The sequence below is a fragment of the Euprymna scolopes genome, chromosome 26, assembly GCF_053919585.1.
Source record: "Euprymna scolopes isolate OS-2025 chromosome 26, ASM5391958v1, whole genome shotgun sequence".
In the NCBI taxonomy this organism is placed as follows: domain Eukaryota; kingdom Metazoa; phylum Mollusca; class Cephalopoda; order Sepiida; family Sepiolidae; genus Euprymna; species Euprymna scolopes.
Genome location: NC_136507.1, coordinates 72,180,446 through 72,197,524, shown reverse-complemented (window position 1 = coordinate 72,197,524; position 17,079 = coordinate 72,180,446). Strand labels below are relative to the sequence as shown.

General features: G+C 36.1%; 1 protein-coding gene across 1 annotated transcript in view; it reads right to left on the bottom strand.

Moving 5' to 3' along the window:
* The window catches only part of LOC145248170 (tRNA (32-2'-O)-methyltransferase regulator THADA-like), a 165,857-nt gene that overhangs the window by 68,120 nt on the left and 80,658 nt on the right, over nucleotides 1-17,079 (bottom strand). The window contains exons 18-19 of the mRNA XM_080110009.1: nucleotides 9,428-9,541; nucleotides 5,969-6,098 (exon numbers count right to left, since the gene is read on the bottom strand). Coding sequence (XP_079966135.1) covers nucleotides 5,969-6,098; nucleotides 9,428-9,541 — 244 coding nt within the window. The remainder of the gene's footprint in view (nucleotides 1-5,968; nucleotides 6,099-9,427; nucleotides 9,542-17,079) is intronic.

Sequence of the window (17,079 nt, the reverse complement as noted above, 5' to 3'; positions counted from 1 at the left end):
CAGAAATGAACAATGTAAAAAAAAAAAAATGCAGACAGTATTAACAATTGTTTATTTGGATAATTTAAACGTGAAAAAAAAAAACAGAAGAACAATTGAGACGCTGAAATACTAACGTTATTTCGAAATTATTATTTAACATGGGAAGGGTTGGGTTTAAAATAACTTAAACAAAATACAGAAATGAACGACGTAAAAAAAAAAAAAAAGCAGATATATCAAAATTTAAATTTAACTATAATAAGTATTATGGTATCTGTTCAGTGCACATTTACCTATAAGTATGGCCAACCACTTATAATTCAGTAACTGTAAATTTTTTTTTAAAAAATAATCAATTATAATAAATAGAATGACTCATAGAAATCTATCTATATTCTTTTTTCATTTTAATATACTTTCATAGAAATGTTTCTGTTATGTCAAAAAAACAAACAAAAAAAAACGTTTCTTTACGTCACAAGTGTCATGCTCATACATGAATTCCATAGCTAATATAACATACTGACCCAACGGGTCACGGGTAATCTAGTATATATATATATATATATATATATTTTTTCTTTTTTTTTTTTTTACATGGGAGTCACCACTTATCAAGGCTCGAAGGCCACTCAGGGATAAGGGTTATTGCGTGTACAGTAATCAATGAGATAGTATTGTAGTAATCATTAGTATTGGGGGTTTTGATAGAGTGTCTTACTTAAGGGGGCGGTTTGTCAGGAGTTTGTTTATGTTGCCTTGAAAACGTCCAAGTTGTAGTCAGGTGGGAAACAGGCAAGCGGCAGAGAGTTCCACAGGCGTGCAATTCTAAGAAAAAAGCTTTGCTCATGGAATCTACGTTTGGATTTAGGCACAGATAAAGAGTGGTGAAAATTATTGACAGTAGTTTCAGCCAGACGGGTGTTTCTTGTGAAAGATTGGCGAGGGGGAACGAGGGATTGGAGCTCAGACGAGTAATTGCCATGGAAATAACGATAAAACAAAGACAGGCTTGCAACGTCTCTTCTGTGGGAGAGAGGTTGCAGGGAAGAGAAAAGGGCATCCCCACTAAACTACGAAGTCTATTTTGTACTCTGTCAAGGCAGGATAGGCTGTTTTTAGCAGCTCCTGCTCAGATGTGGCAGCAGTACTCCATCCTTGGACGTACTTGGCTTTTATACAGATAGAGAATTGCATCAGTAGTGAGATATCTTTTGGAGCGGTAGAAGGATCCCACCATTTTCCCAGCGTCCCTGGCAACAGATTTGATGTACGTGTTCCATTTCAGATCAAGAGTAAAGGTCAAACCCAGAAGCTTGTCAAAACATGGAGCCTCCCCAAGGCGAGAGCCATCCATTTCAATTGATGCCAGATGGGGATCAGAGCATTGATGATGTAAAGATAGAAGCTTGGTTTTGGATGCATTAAAAGTGACCAGCCACCTCTTCCCCCATTGCTCCACGCACTCAAGATCAGAGGAGAGAGAATTAGCGAGAACTTTGTCATTTATGGCCTTTGATGTGTTCCCATAGATGGTCGTGTCCTCAGCATAGATGTCAACAAATGATTTATGTGTTTTGGGAGATCATTGATGTAGATCAGGAAGAGAGTTGGGCCCAGGATGGACCCCTGGGGGACTCCAGCATTAATACTGTGGGCCTCTGATTTCTGCCCATCAACCACTACTCTTATGAACCTATCAGAGAGAAATGATTTAATGATTGAGAAAACATTTCCAGTAATACCGTAGCTGGAAATCTTGTGAAGTAGGCCCTTATGTCATACCTTATCGAAGGCCTTTGATATGTCAAGAGCAAGTGCCCTGAAAAGGAAACCTTTGTCAAGAGATTCACTAATCCTATGTGATATAACCGTTAGCACATCTGCTGTAGATCTTGCAGAGCGGAAACCATATTGCATGTCACTAAGAAGGTTGTTTCTGTTGAGGTGGTTGACTACTTCTTTATTTAATATGGATTCCAACAACTTACTCATGACACACAGGAGACTTATTGGTCTGTACTGAGAGGGAGATGACTTTTCACCTGAATTCTTAAATACAGGGCATACTGATGAGGTTTTCCAGGGTGTTGGAAAGCACTTCTCCTTAAGGCAACGCTTAAACAGTTTTTTAAGTATGGGGGCAAGTTCTGTTTGGAATTTTTTCAGCACTATAACTAGAATGCCGTCGGACCAGTTGCTTTAATGGAATCAAGGTTCTTGATTAGCTTGGCGACCTCACTCACAGATATTTGTATGTTGCATAGCGTGTTGTCTGTTATAGGAGGAAATACAGGGAGTTGATGGTCATTGTCGCATAGGATAGAATTAGCTGCTAAGTTCTTGGCAAATAGTCTGGCCTTGTCTGATGCTGATGAGATGACCTCAGGTTCATTGATGATAATTGGGATAGAACGCATGCTTCTGTTCAAGATCCTGTTTGCTATTTGCCAGAACTGGTGGGAACCAAGCCGCTGCTCAGCTACTTTGGATTTAACAGACTGAGCATATAGCTCTCTTGCATGTTTTATTACTCTTTTACAGTGGTTGTTGGTAGTCCTGAAAGCAGCTTTAGTCTCAGTACATCTATTATGTTGGTAGCTATGGAAAAAGTGATTTCTGTGCGCGATGGCAGCAGCACATTCAGGGGAGAACCATGGCTGGCTGTTAGGTTTTTGTTGGAATTTTTTGGATGGTATGAATCGGTCTATGCCTACAATTAACCATTCGGTCAGGTCTGATACTATAGAGGACACATCCTTTTTAAACATGGAATGCAGAGGTAGGTCAGATATGAATGTACGGAAGCTATCCCAGTCAGCCATAGAGTATCGATATACAGTACGGTGGAGAGGTACGTCTGAAGACTTATTACATTTAATTTTTATCTTAACTGATACAATGGAATGGTCAGAGGATGCCAGAGGAGATAGAACGGAACATGATATATACTTAAAAGGATTATGAGATTTTTTTAATATACCATAATCATGGTTTCACATTTTCTCGCAATCATTAAGTGGCATAATGACCAAATTTGAGATCTAATTCACAGTTTGTTATGATTCTTCGATATTCATATCTTGATATTCATTTTGCAGCATATAACTTTCATCATCAAGTGGTATCCTGCCTGGTACAGGCATTGACAGCTATGGTTCTTCATCTATCTCTCTCCCTCGAGGCATTCATGAATTCAACGTATGTTTCTTGCTGTTGTCCTCTGCTTCTTCTACCCACAATCTTTCTCATCAAACTAATTTGTTCTATTTCACTTTTTCTGTAGACATGGCTCATGAACCTAATCTCTCTCTCTCTATATATATATATATATAGATGTATATCATGTGTAATCACTTTACTATTCACAAATCCAACACTTCTATTTGTATAAAATAACATTACTTCTGTTTTCTTTTCTTTCTTTCTTTTTTATTATTCCCTTTTTATCTTTCCTTTCTTTGTTTATTTTTCTTCCTTTTTTTTCTGTTCTTTTCTCATACCCAGATATGTAGATATGTGTTATTTTTAAATTGTTAGTAGAGTTATTACTACAACCAATAGAACTAGGGATGTATTTTAGAATTGGTTAGACTTTGGTTTCACATATATTTCGTTAGCATTATCTTTATAAATGTGGCTGATACGTAGTTTCTATCTAAGTTGAAATTGACATCTAAAAAATTTTTTATGTTTGCTAATACTGCAACACTTAGGTTTAATTTGGATTATTTGGATTTCTGTTCTCATCTTGCCTGCAAAGACTTGTGGTGTAATGTATAAAGTGCTAAGTAATAATCAGTTCAAAGTGACAGTTTTCAGGAGGTTGAAAATTCAATCCTCAGTGAGTGCAATACTAGGAATACAATTACAAACTATTTAAGATTTTTACCAAGTCATGGCTGACAGAATAAGAATGAGCTACCACACAGTGGATTAAATAAAGGGTTCTATTCAAAATTTTGTAAAGATGCCAAAGTTTGACAGAAAGATTTTAGAGTTCAACAAGGTATCCGTAAAAAGTCGGAGATTACTTTATCTGAAACATTATGCGACTAACACTCAAGGTGAGAACAGTAGTCTGAATAATCGAAATACAATAATCGTTTGGCTTAAAAAATTTTTTTAAAATAAAAATACAGGCACTTTTCTACAATTCAACATTGTAGATTTTGCAAAGATGTAATGATGGATAGGTTTGGCATATATGTTTAATACATGAGCTGTGAAATAAAAACATATTCTAGCACTATATCATTTGTTCATTTGATATTCTCTGGTTCAAGCTCTGATTATAAAGGGTTTGCAGAATGGTGGTATCTTTCTGAGTTGGTCTTCAGAGAATACTCAACTGGTCTCAATGCATTCCAGCACTATACGATGTGTACTTCACAGTAAGTAAATGACCACTTGTGCATAACGAGAAGTCACATTCTACTCAAGGTCACTTGTACTGCATGGACAGAATATAGCCGGTATAGGAGTAAACTATGGTCATACATCTTCTTGTTGCACTCATTGAAAAACTGATGATCTGGTTCTTAGAATACTAGCCTGGGTGCCCAGCATTGCCCGGGTGTTTGTAGGTGTGTGTTGAGTAAAAAAAAAAAAAAAGGTGTAGTAGGAGGCAGGCTCAAACCCGTGATGCGAAGGCAGAAAAGAAAGTGGAGGTGTGTGTAAGGGTGTTGGTTGAGAAAAAAAAAAAAAAAATGTAAAAAAATAAAAGTAGTAGTAGGCAGGCTGGCTCAAACCCGTACCATGAAGAAGGAAAAGAAAGTGAAAAAAAAAAAAAAAGTGACGTGTTAGCTGAAATTAAGGCTAGACAATCGAAAAGAGGTGATGACTTTTGAAAATATCAGTGAAAAAAGTGACCCCCTTCCTGTAGAAAAGTGCCCAGTTGAAGGTGAAGGAATTAATGTTTTTGGACAATTTTTCGATATTTGTCGTCCGAATGGTCGAACTTCAAAATGATACCAATCTTGTGAAAATCCGTCGCCTCTGTCGAAAGTTTTTGCGAGACATACAAACATATTTAAACAGACAGGTGAGATTTATATTATAGACTAGCAGGGGGTACCTGGTGTTGCCCAGGTGCTTGTAGGTGTGTGTGTTTTGGGAGAGAGGTAAAGAAGAACAAAAAGGAAACTTAACCCTGTTTAAATATTAAAAAAACAATAAAAACAGCAATTTTAAAAATGGGGAAAAAAAATAAGGTGGGGGGGTGCTTGGTGACAGGTCGGCTCGAACCTGGAGCATTGACGCCCATAGGCTGAGCCTGAACACCTGCGCTACAGCGACAGTCAATGTAAGAGCGATTAAAAAGTGAATGTCAAACATCACGCTATTTTGCAGTTTTTAATGAGGTCAAATCGTTTTACTGCTGGATAGTTGACGGTGACGTTTACATCTGGTTCGAATCCGGTTTTGCTGTTTTTATACTGAAAAGTGAAAACAACATGCGGCGATCCGAATATGTGGAATATTTATCTTTTGAAAGTCGGGCAAATAGACAGGCGACCCCCGTTGTTAACTCATACATATTATGATTTAGATGTGATATAAAAAGTTTTAAGAAGAAGCGACACCCATGAGAAGGCATCGGAAAAATGCCTTTCTCGGACATACACGAAAATGCACACACAAACAAACATTTTGGCTTTTATATATATAGATGACTTCGCTGGTATATATATATATTTGACAATATGAAGGCATAACTGCTGCAGTTAGTAGAGTACTATTGCAGGTTTGGTATATCACATATATAATAAGCGTTAAAATAAAACATAATTACTGTTTCATTATCAATTGATGCATGACTCAAGAAGAAGAAAACATCTTTTATTCAGTCGACGCTAAAAAAGGCATGGGGGCAGAATTATCATACTGAGAAATTTTCTTTTCAGAGGGTTGCCGATAATTATTGCTTTGGGGATATTTATAAATACATTAAAAAGTTGGAAATATAAGAGTAAAGTCCTCTTACCATGGTTAGAATCCATTTTGAATACTTCAACCATAGCGGATATCAGAGCCAAGGCTGTGGTTCGACGCGCAAAAGGACTGCCAGGAAAAATTCCTTGCAAAAGAATCTTCATCAAATCAAACAAAAATTCCTGCAATATAAAAAAAAAAGTTTCTTGATAAAAAGGCGAAAATATTCCAACAAATGAAATGTTTGGTTGCAAGTGTTCATTAGTGTTTGAGTACAATATACATTCACCCCTTCGTGGACCCCCATTTGAGGCCGTGCATATTTGCAGGTTAGGTCATTCTTTATTGGAGAGTGCACAAACAATATTTTTTTAAATTATCATTGCATTACAGAATATTTGTTTTTTTTTATAAATACATACAGTGTATGTACAACACATATATTTTTGTGGGCGTGTATTAATGTTTTTAATTGCATATTATTACTGAATTGTAGTTGAATCCATAATACGATAGCATGTGTGTTCTTTTCTGTGTCACACTTCCAGGTCATTTAATTGTTATGTTCTTCTATTTCTTGTCATAAATAATTTTACCAAGAATTCTTGATAATGTTTGGTTTCGGTTTCAACTTTAGCTGATGGCACTTAAATCATCTATTTTTTTTATAAATAATTTTATCAAGAATTCTTCATAAGTTTTGGTTTCAGTTATGGCTGAAGGAACTCAAGTTTATATATATATATATATATATATATATATATATACATATACACAGACATATTTTTTTTCATAAGTTTTTATTTCGGTTTCGATTCAAGCTAATGCACCCAAGTCATATGGATATATTTTTTTTATTTTTGAAATCACAACTTTATAATATATAAAAATCGATAGAACATTAACTCTATAATAATATATACAAAATCCGCAAGAATTAAAATATCATATTTAAGCATACTTTACAACCGGGCTACGTCGGGCGTCCCTACTAGCTTAGATAAATACTTTTGCAGTTTTGACAAAAAAGCTACAATAATATCAGAGCATCTTCATTTACACTGAACATCTACAGAATGTCAACATCAATGTATTACATATGAATGAATCCCCTGTGGAATTTCCACAGGTCCCGCTAGTGTATTATTATTATTATTACCTGTGTGTATTTATCTGTCTAAAACACATACGTTGCATGCATAGAAAATGATTTTACAGTACAATAATGTAGTATGGGTAACTATGCTACGCTGTGTTACTGTCCTCTTGTACTTAAGTTTCTTTTTGATTAAAATAGTTACAGTACAAAATTAAAATGTGTTTATATTATCATTATTACATTAGTGAAATACATAACTGTATGCATTACTATTGTATTGATGAATAAGAGTGCTTTTAGAAAATGTTTGTGAAAGATTTAGTACAGTATATAATCTCATAGGTAGACATTTTAAAATTGCATCCGATATTTGTGGGTTTTTTTTTTTTTGTTATTCATGGAGGGGGGTGTAAAGAACAGAAGATCCGCAAATAGCAAGGGAAAACTGTTATAGGAAATTTCTTTCCTTTCTTTTTTTTTTTTTAAAGTCTGTTAGAGTGTGAATGGGAGGAGGGAAGAAAGGCTGGAATGCAAAACTCTGATTGGTCAAATAAGATCACATGTTCTGTTATAGGAATTTTAAAATAGTCAGCAAAGAAACAAGGTTAGCATGTATGGAGTTTTGTTCCCTACAATTACTGGTATAAAAAAAAATATATGATAATTACAAATTATCATGCAACCAAACCGGCTGGTGAAGGGAATTCATCTGTATTTTGGAAATTTTGGTTCTTATCCAGAATTCCCTCTATATTAAAAAAAACAAAAATAAAGAAAAATTTGTATGATGTATGTACATGCGATGAAATAAAATATCATATTCCAAAAATTACGTAAATTGATCAAGTAGTTTTATTTTTATTAAGAAAATCGTTTTTAAGCGAGTACTAGGCATTACAACAAAAATCCTACAAGGTTGAATTATTGTTGAGTTTTATCCCTTTGTTTTATTTCTTTTTAGATTACTTTAAAAATGGCGGACAAAACAGCCATTCTTTGATTACTTATAAAATTTGATTTTCTTAAAAAATAAAATAAAATAAAAAAAAAAATGAGGTAGACGGGTCAATTCACAGAGACAAATATAGAAGTGATAAGGATAAACTTGAGAGAATAGGGAAAAATGAAAAAATCCGACCATCGCTGGGTTAGTTTGGAGATCAATTTTTAAAAGTTGTCAAACATACCAACATATGAAACGGATGTTAACCTGCAGATGATAATGATGGTTCTATGGCATTTTTTTTTACAAAGAAGTCACCACTTATCAAGACCCGAAAACCACTCAAGGATAAAGGTTAATGAATGTAAGATAGTAGTGTAGTAATTGTTAATGGTAGAAATTGGGTAGAATTTGATTATTAAAGAGGAAATCTCATCAAGAACTTGTTTACATTGGACTTGAAGGTTACCATATTGTGTCAGCTGGGAAGTAGGCCAGCTGAATAGTGTTCCACATGCGGGCAGTTCTTGGAAAGAAACTTTGTTCATGGAATCTGCATTTAGATTTAGGCAGAGATAGAAAGTGGGGGAAATTGTTCAAAGTGATTGTAGCTAGTCGAATGTTTTTTTGTGAAAGTTTAGTAGGAGGAGGGGGGCATAGACTGGAGCTTGGAAAAGCACTTACCATGAAAATAACGATTGAGCAGAAACAGGCTTGCAATGTCTCTTCTATGGGAAAGAGGTAGCAGGAAAAAGAAAAGGACATCACCTACTAAGTTTCAAAGCTGGTTTTGAACTCTCTCTATCAAGGGAGGATCTTGTGCTCTGAGCAGCTTCTGCCAAGATGTGGTAACAGTACTCCATTTTAGGACGTACTTGGCTTTCGTTCTTTTTAGCTCCTTATATCAAGTAACTTTATGCCTTGTCTGCAGTGACTTTCATAAAAAAAAATACAAAATAAAATAAAAAAAAAAAATAATCATAGAAACAGTGTTAATCTAATAAAATTTTGGATGTATAAACTTGATTTTGACTTTGTTACCAAAATGCTAAACTTTAATAAAGTTATGCTGGTCACTTCTTGAGATCATATTTTTCTAGTCTGCATTTCTTCGAGTGATAAATACAAGAGTCTGAACTCAGGAAGCGGCTTCTCCATCAACACTTATTAAACGTTGGGATATTCTCAATTGCCATGTTACATACGGATGCATGTCCCTTGAGGTATTTTAACATGAATGTCTCGATTCATCACTGCCATGTTAATGTTTCAACTTTAAGTTTGATTATTTTGCCTCTGAATTTCATCACAGTCAGTTAAAAAAATTATTTTGTTTTGATGTGATTTTAACTTCCTTTCTCTTTCTGTTATTATGCAACTAAATTATTTTTATTTCTTTTCAGCTTCTTACATCAAGTGGCTTCATGCCTTGTCTGGAGCGACTTATAAAAAAAATGGAGAAAACTCACCTTATAACTGGCATATTTGCATATTTTAGGTGCCGTTTTTGTTTCTGTATCCTGATTGGTTGTCTTTTGGTGTCTTTTAAGGATACGACTGCTTTCTTTTAATCTAGTGAAAAGCTGAAAAAAAAAAAAAAAAAAAAAAAAAAAAATGTTAAAATATATTGATTGATTGATTGATTGGTTTTACGGCATATCAACCTATGTGGTCATTTAATGCCGGAGTCCTTTTTTTTTTTTTTTTATAACTTTTTTTATTGGGAGGGGGGGAATGACTTTTTCAGCCTTTCCTCCCTTTTTTATAAAATTGAACTAAGAAATTAAATGTTGTATTTATACATGGATGTGTATATTTGGGTGACTTTAAATTTCCTTAAATTTTCTTATATAAATTTACTTTCCTTAGGTATGCTAGAATATTTGCTGAGTTGACCTTTTCAAAAAGGTCTTCCACATTGCTTTCTGTATAATATAATTTTCTAGTTGGGGCAAGGTCATCACACCCAACTAGGATATGTTTTACTGTGAGTGTCTCCTGGCATGGGATGCACTCTGGCGCCGATTCTCCATTTAGTATATAAGAATGAGTAAAGTTGGTGTGCCCTATGCGCAGCCGAGTCAGTATCACATCTTCTCGGCGTGATCTCTTGATGTCCGGACATCGTTCCTTAAGTTCAGGTTTGATTGAGTATAATTTGTTGCCCTCTTGCTGACTCCACCGCAGTTGCCATTTTTCCTGTATGTATGCTTTTATCTGGGGTCTAAGATCAGTATGTGGAATCTTAAAATTGTCAGTTGGAAGGTGAGAAGATCTTTTTGCAGCTGTATCTGCCCTGTCATTGCCTTTGATCCCCACATGGCTGGGGATCCAGACAAGAATAATGTTTTTAGTAGTTGAAAGGATATTGATTTTTTCTATTAATTTTGTTGTTAGTGGATTTTCTTGTTTTTGATTTTGTATAGATAATAGGACTGATAGAGAATCTGTGAGAATGATGAAGTTTTTGGTGGTTTCCTCTGAAATTATGTTGAGTGCTAGATCGATAGCTATAGTCTCTGCAGTGAATATAGATGCTTCATTTTGAAGATTTCTCTTCATTGTGGTTTTATGGTACGTTGCTGCACATCCAGTGTGATTGTTGCTTTTAGACCCGTCTGTGTAGATAAAGGTGTAGTCTGAATATTGTAATTTTAAATGTTGAAGTTCGTCGTGGTATTCAATAGGGTTTGTGGTAGATTTGGACTTTTTGTTTCGGTTGAGTTTTATTTCAACTTGTTTCATGGTCCATGGGGGTGTTTTAGGCAGTATGAAGTTGTGAATGCTGGAGATTGGAATTTTCGATTCTTCAATGCTTTCCTTCATTCGGAGCCCGAACGTTTTGATAGTTTTTCTTCTCATGTTAAAGAGTTCTTCATATTTAGGATAGAAGGTACATTGGTATGCAGGGTTGTTTGGGCAAGACTTCAGTTTCAGTAAATATTGAAGGGCTAACTTTTCTCGCCTTAGATCTAGTGGGGGTTCGTGTGCTTCCGTGTATAGACTATTCACGGGGGAAGTTCTGTATGCTCCTAGGGCCAATCTTAGGCCAGTATGGTGAATAGGGTCTAGGCTTTTTATATATGATATTCGGGTTGATCCATATATGAAACAACCATAGTCTAGCTTTGAGCGGACTAGTGCTCTGTAAAGTTTAAGGAGTGTTTCCCTGTCTGCACCCCAATCGGTATGTGCTACCACTCTCAAAAGATTTACAGCTTTGTTACATTTTTTTTTCAGATAGTTTATGTGTGGGATGAATGTTAACTTTTTGTCAAATAAAATCCCTAAGAATTTGTACTGGTCAGTAACGGGTATGGGCATTCCTTCCATGGTTAGGACAGGATCATTATGCATGTTCTTTAGTTTGCAGAAATGCATGCATTTCGTTTTTCTTTTGGAGAATCTAAATCCATTCTCTTCCGTCCATCTCATTACTTTGTTTAAGCACAATTGAAGCTTCCTTTCTATTATAGATATATATCTAGATCTACAGCATATTAGGAAGTCATCCACATATAGGGAGCAATCTACCCCAGGGTTAAGGTTTTTTTACAATGTTGTTAATTCGGATACTGAACAGGGTTACTGACAGTATACTCCCTTGAGGTACTCCATTCTCTTGTTCTTTCAAGTCCGAGAGAGCTGTGCCAACCTTTATTCTGAACTGTCTATTTTTTAAAAAAATTTTCAATAAAAATTGGCATTCTGCCTTTTAGTCCAAGCGCCTTCAGATCCCTTGTAACACCGTACTTCCACACAGTATCATAGGCTTTTTCCATGTCAAAAAACACTGCTGTTAAATGTTCCTTCCTTACAAAGGCTTCTCTGATGAAGGTTTCAAGTCTGACTATGTGGTCTATTGAACTTCGGTTTTTCCTGAATCCTGTTTGAAATTCTGTAATAAGATTCTCTGTTTCCAGGAACCAGATTAGTCTTTTGTTTATAATCATTTCCATGGTCTTACAAATGCAGCTTGTTAGAGCTATTGGCCTGAAATTCAATGGATCTGAGACGTCACTTGATTGGGATTGGATGTTTGAGTTTTCAGATTTGGGGATTGGTATTATTGTGGCCTCTTTCCAGGTCTCGGGTACGTTTCCACTGGACCATATAATATTGAAAATTTCAAGTAGGTATTTCATTGAGGTTTCTGGAAGTTTTTTGAGGATTTCATATGGAATTTCATCGGGCCCTGTAGCTGTGTCATGGGATTTGGTTAGCGATTCTTTTAATTCAGGCAAGGTAAGAGGTTGGTTGTATTTTTCAGTATTTTGTGATTTAAATAGAATTTTCTTTTTCTCTTCCTTTTCTCTAATCTTTTTGAATTTCTCTGTTTGTCTGTCACATGATGAAATTTTTGATAAATTATCTGCCAGGTTATTGGAAATGTCTTTTTGATCGGTGTATATTTTGTTGCCTTTAGAGATGCGAGATATTGGTGTACTACTACACTTTCCTTCTATTTTCCTCATCATGTTCCAAACTGTTTTCGCCTTGGTATTCACATTAATTTTGGATATATAATTTCTCCAAGTTGTTCTTTTGGATTCCTTTATGATTCGTCTGGCTTTTGCTCTGTTGTTTTTGAAGAAATCCAGATTTTCGCTTGTTGGATACTTTTCGAATTTTCTCAAGGCAGCTCGTCGAGCTCTGATGGCTTTTCTGCATTCTTTTGTGAACCAAGGTTTGTTGTGATTGTTGGTTTTGGTTGTTTTCGGTATGGTATTATTTGCTATGTTTGCGAGTGTTTTAATGAAGTAGTTCAAATGGTCATCTTCATCATTCTTTTCGATAATTAATTGGTTTTTGCACTGTTCCTGGAAGTCTTCCCAATCCGCTTTATGTAGGTTCCATTTGAGTGTTTTTTGTTCAGTGCTAGTACTTAGACTTTCCAGGATGATTGGGAAATGATCACTCCCACAGGTGTCATTGTGTACTTTCCAGTCATAGTCCATATATATGGAAGGATCACATAAGGTAAGGTCAATGGCGGTGAAAGTACTTGTTGCTGGGTACATATAGGTGTAGTTTTGATTATTAAGGAGGCATAGATTATTTTTATTTATTATGTTTTCTATTTCTTTTCCTTTTTTATTTGTTTCTTTACTTCCCCATATTACATTGTGACTGTTGAGATCTCCTAGTAGAAAAAAGGGTTTAGGGAGTTGTTTTATTAATTGAGTTATCTCAGTTTCGTTGATTGTATCTTTTGGAGGGATGTATATTGAGCAAAGTGTTATAGTTCTATGTAGAGTCACTGAAACTGCAATTGCTTGCAAGTTTGTGTTTATATTTATTTGTCTTTGAGGGACTTCATTCTTCACAAGTATTGATGTGCCTCCAGAACTCTGTCCGTATCTTTATTTATGTAGTTGTAAGATGTGTAGTGTTTTATGTTGATGGTATTATTTTCTTTCAGAAAGGTCTCCTGTAGACAGACAAGTGCTGGGCTCATATTTGTTATTAATAATGTGAGTTCATTTTGGTTTGCTTTTATCCCTCTGATATTCCATTGTAATATTTTGTTCATCATTTGGAATTGTGTTCAACTTCCATCGTCTCCAATCCCTCAAATCTATTTTCTGTCGGAGTCCCTGTTCGAGATATAGATCGGGATCTTTCTTTTCCTGTTTTTGTTTGTTTGTTTTTTTTGTCTGGGGGGATTTTTGATTCTTTTCTGGCTTGTGATGTGTTTGATGGTTGTTCGGTTGTTTTTGTATAAATGGTTTGTGGTTTTGTTTCTTTTTGTGGTTCAGTAGTGTCTTTACTTAATATTATCCTTGGATTGGTTGCAGACATTGCACTATTCATTTTCCTCATTTCTTCTAATAGTTCTTTCATTTCCTTTATTAGTTTGCTTAGGACATCAATTTTCTTGTCAGTTGTATCCGTTACATGTATATGACCATTTTGATTGTTGATTGGATTAGTTTTTTTTGTTGCATCTGCATATGTTTTAGTTTCGATGGTTTTCCTGGCCTCTGGGTAGGATATATTCTTTATATGTTTTAGTTTGGTCACTTCTTTTTCTCTTTTCCATATTTCGCAATATCTAGAGCCAGCGCCATGGTTTCCCAGGCAGTTGGCACACTTGAAATCTTTTCTGCAGTCAATGTGTGGGCCACTTTCTCCACATCTTCCACACACTGGTAATCGTGTGCACCGATCTTGATGGTGTCCAAACTTCTGGCACTTGAAGCATTGGAGGGGGTTTGGAATATAAATTTCTACATTTATTTTCATATATCCGATTTTCACTTCTTTGGGTATGGTGAGGGAATCGAAAGTTAGTATATATGTATTGGTATCGATTTTCTCACCGTTTTTTTTAATTTGAACTCTGCGAACATCTAACACATTCTGTTTCTGTAAGTTTGTCCGGATTTCCTCCAAGGGACAAAGTGCAAGTTCGTGGCTTTTCACTACTCCTTTGCAGGTATTTAGGGTTGGATGTCTGTAGCATTTGACTTTGATGTTTTCAAATAATTTTAGTTTCAATATTTCTTTAGTTTGTTCTTCGTTATGGGTTTCTATTAGTAGGCTGCCGTTAAATTGTTTTTTAATAGACTTTGGTTTTAGAGTTTTAAGATTTTTTTCAATTTTAAAAGGTGATAGTTTGCTCAAAGGAGTTTCCTCCATTGATTCTATTACTACGAATGTTGAGTTCCTTGGTTTTATCGTCTCTTCGTCAGAGCTACTGATGTCAGAGACATCAGAGTGGGTTCTCTTTGGGTGGTTGGGTGGTTTTTGGGAGGAATAAGCCATATATTTTGTTTTCTTTTTTCGTCATCTTTGTTCCCCACCCACCTCGGAGTCCTATTTGGGAAGAGCCTGGGGGGAAACCCATTCGCCCAGCCTCTACAGGGATACAATGATGATATAACCGACTTTGGTGGTATCATAATGATTATCTGTTCTCTCTTGATATTGCTATGGGATCTGTAGCAATCCTGAGGGGTTTACAGCCTCGTCATCGATATTCACACCTAATCGATTGACCCTCAGCCACCGCTTTCCATCATATATTAGGGAGTAGGGTTATTTGTGGGAGAGGGGGGATGTGTTGTATTAGTAGTGGGTTTTTGGAATGGGCAATATATGGTGGGGTTTGGCGTGACTGGCCGATTGGTCGGATCGGGCCTCTCCGACCGCCCGTCTAATCGAAGTAAGGGCCAAAGTAATGTGTTGCGGTGCCTAAACTTCTATGTATCCTGGTTTAGGTTCGCTCAATCACCAGGATCACATCCTAAGACTTTACGGGTAGCAACCCACGGCTAACTGGTTGCCCCATTGAGGGATTTTTACCCTCTGCAGGGGGACAGTCGGTTTGTTCTCATGCCCTACCGACAGGGCAAAAAAATAAATAAATAAATAGATAATTTAATAGAATATATTTGTTTTCTTTTTCTTTCTTTTTTTGTTGTTTCTTTTCCTTTTTAAAATCTGTTTCTATTTAACCCATAGTTGGGACCCTAACAGGTACTACCACTCCGGGTCAGGGTGGACCTGGGAGCAATGGCAATTAAGAGGTGGCTCCACACTCCCCAAGCCCGTAAGCTGGACCTCACCATCGGATGTAGTTTAAGGTCATATCCAGGACCGGGAGTAAGGAAAAAATAAAATAAAAAGGGGGGGGGGGATAGGCTGTTGTTTTTGTTTTTGGTTTTGCAGAACATAATTAAGTTTTACAAAAAAGATCAGAAAACAAAAAAACGTCAATGTAGGTGCATTTCGTCTCAGGAAGCCACAGGGCAGCCTGATCTGGTAGCACCAGGTTAAAATATAATTCATCAATATATTCAATATAAGATGTACAAGTAACAAAACATTGGGAGTTTGCCGATGAAACATAAAGCTCTGAACTTCACCGGAAAGAGCGATGGTTGCTAAAACAGAACAACTGGCACAAGTGGGTCCATGACCATGTACAAAATGCTCTGTATCCCTGCAGCGCTGATGTGTAAACTATCGCAGACATTCTCTCAGACTGTCTCAAGACAGTCATGCTTCAATGTGAACCTAAGAGATGCCTCGGACACTGTCTGACGATGGATCTTGAGCTGGAGTGAGACACTATGATGATGACCAAACATCTCATTTGGACTTTGTTCACAATAAAACTGATTGATATTTTATAAATCAAAATTTTGTCATTTTTATTGAGTATAATACAACATAATATATCAAAGGTACTTGTGTATATAAACATACACATAAAATATGGGAGTTATAATATAACCAGAAAGTTTTAGGAATTACTTGTGGTGGAAAAATATTAACGTAAACTGAAATTTATGGAAATGAATCCAGTATTCGATGTCTGGAAAAGCTATAATCAAGCAAAATACAATAACAGAATACGATGAAGATAACTCCATTTTACGTAACTCTAACACTAATAGCCATGACTATTGATACATTACTTGAAAGTACTTTGTTCAAACTCCTCGGCTTAACGTTCACAGGGAACACAAGTTGGAACTGATACATTGATGGCATTGCTAAAACTGCGACAAAGAAGGTAGGCTCTCTCTACCATACTAGAAAGATACTTTTGCCTGAGAATATCCTGTACCTTTACAAGGCCACCATTTGCCAATGTATGGAGTATTGTTGTCACATTTGGGCTGGTGCATCTGCTATTAGTCTCTTGCCCCTAGACATGGTTCAAAAGAGTTGCCAACATAATAGGTTCCACATTGTTAGCTAGGCTTCAACCTCTCTCCCATCGATGTAATGTTGAATCACTCTGCCTGTTTTGCAAGTATTTAAATGGTAGGTGCTCCAACAAACTACGAGTCTTTGTACCCTCTTGATGTAAATACCCTCGACAAACCAGACAAACAACAAAATGCCACACCTATACAGTAGAGATCTCCAGATGCCAGAAAGCTTTCTACTCTGATAGTTTCTTCCCTAAGAATGCTAGACTTTGGAATTCCCTTCCGGGTGCCTGCTTTCCTTACTGTACTGACATGCAAAAGTTCAAGTGTAATGTAAACAGACATCTAGCTGCTCAACTCCTTACATAGTATCCTTGCAAATTATGTCCCACATAGCAGCCCCCTACATTAAAGTGACACTGTGCCTTGTTTGGGGTGAAAATGCAAAAACAACT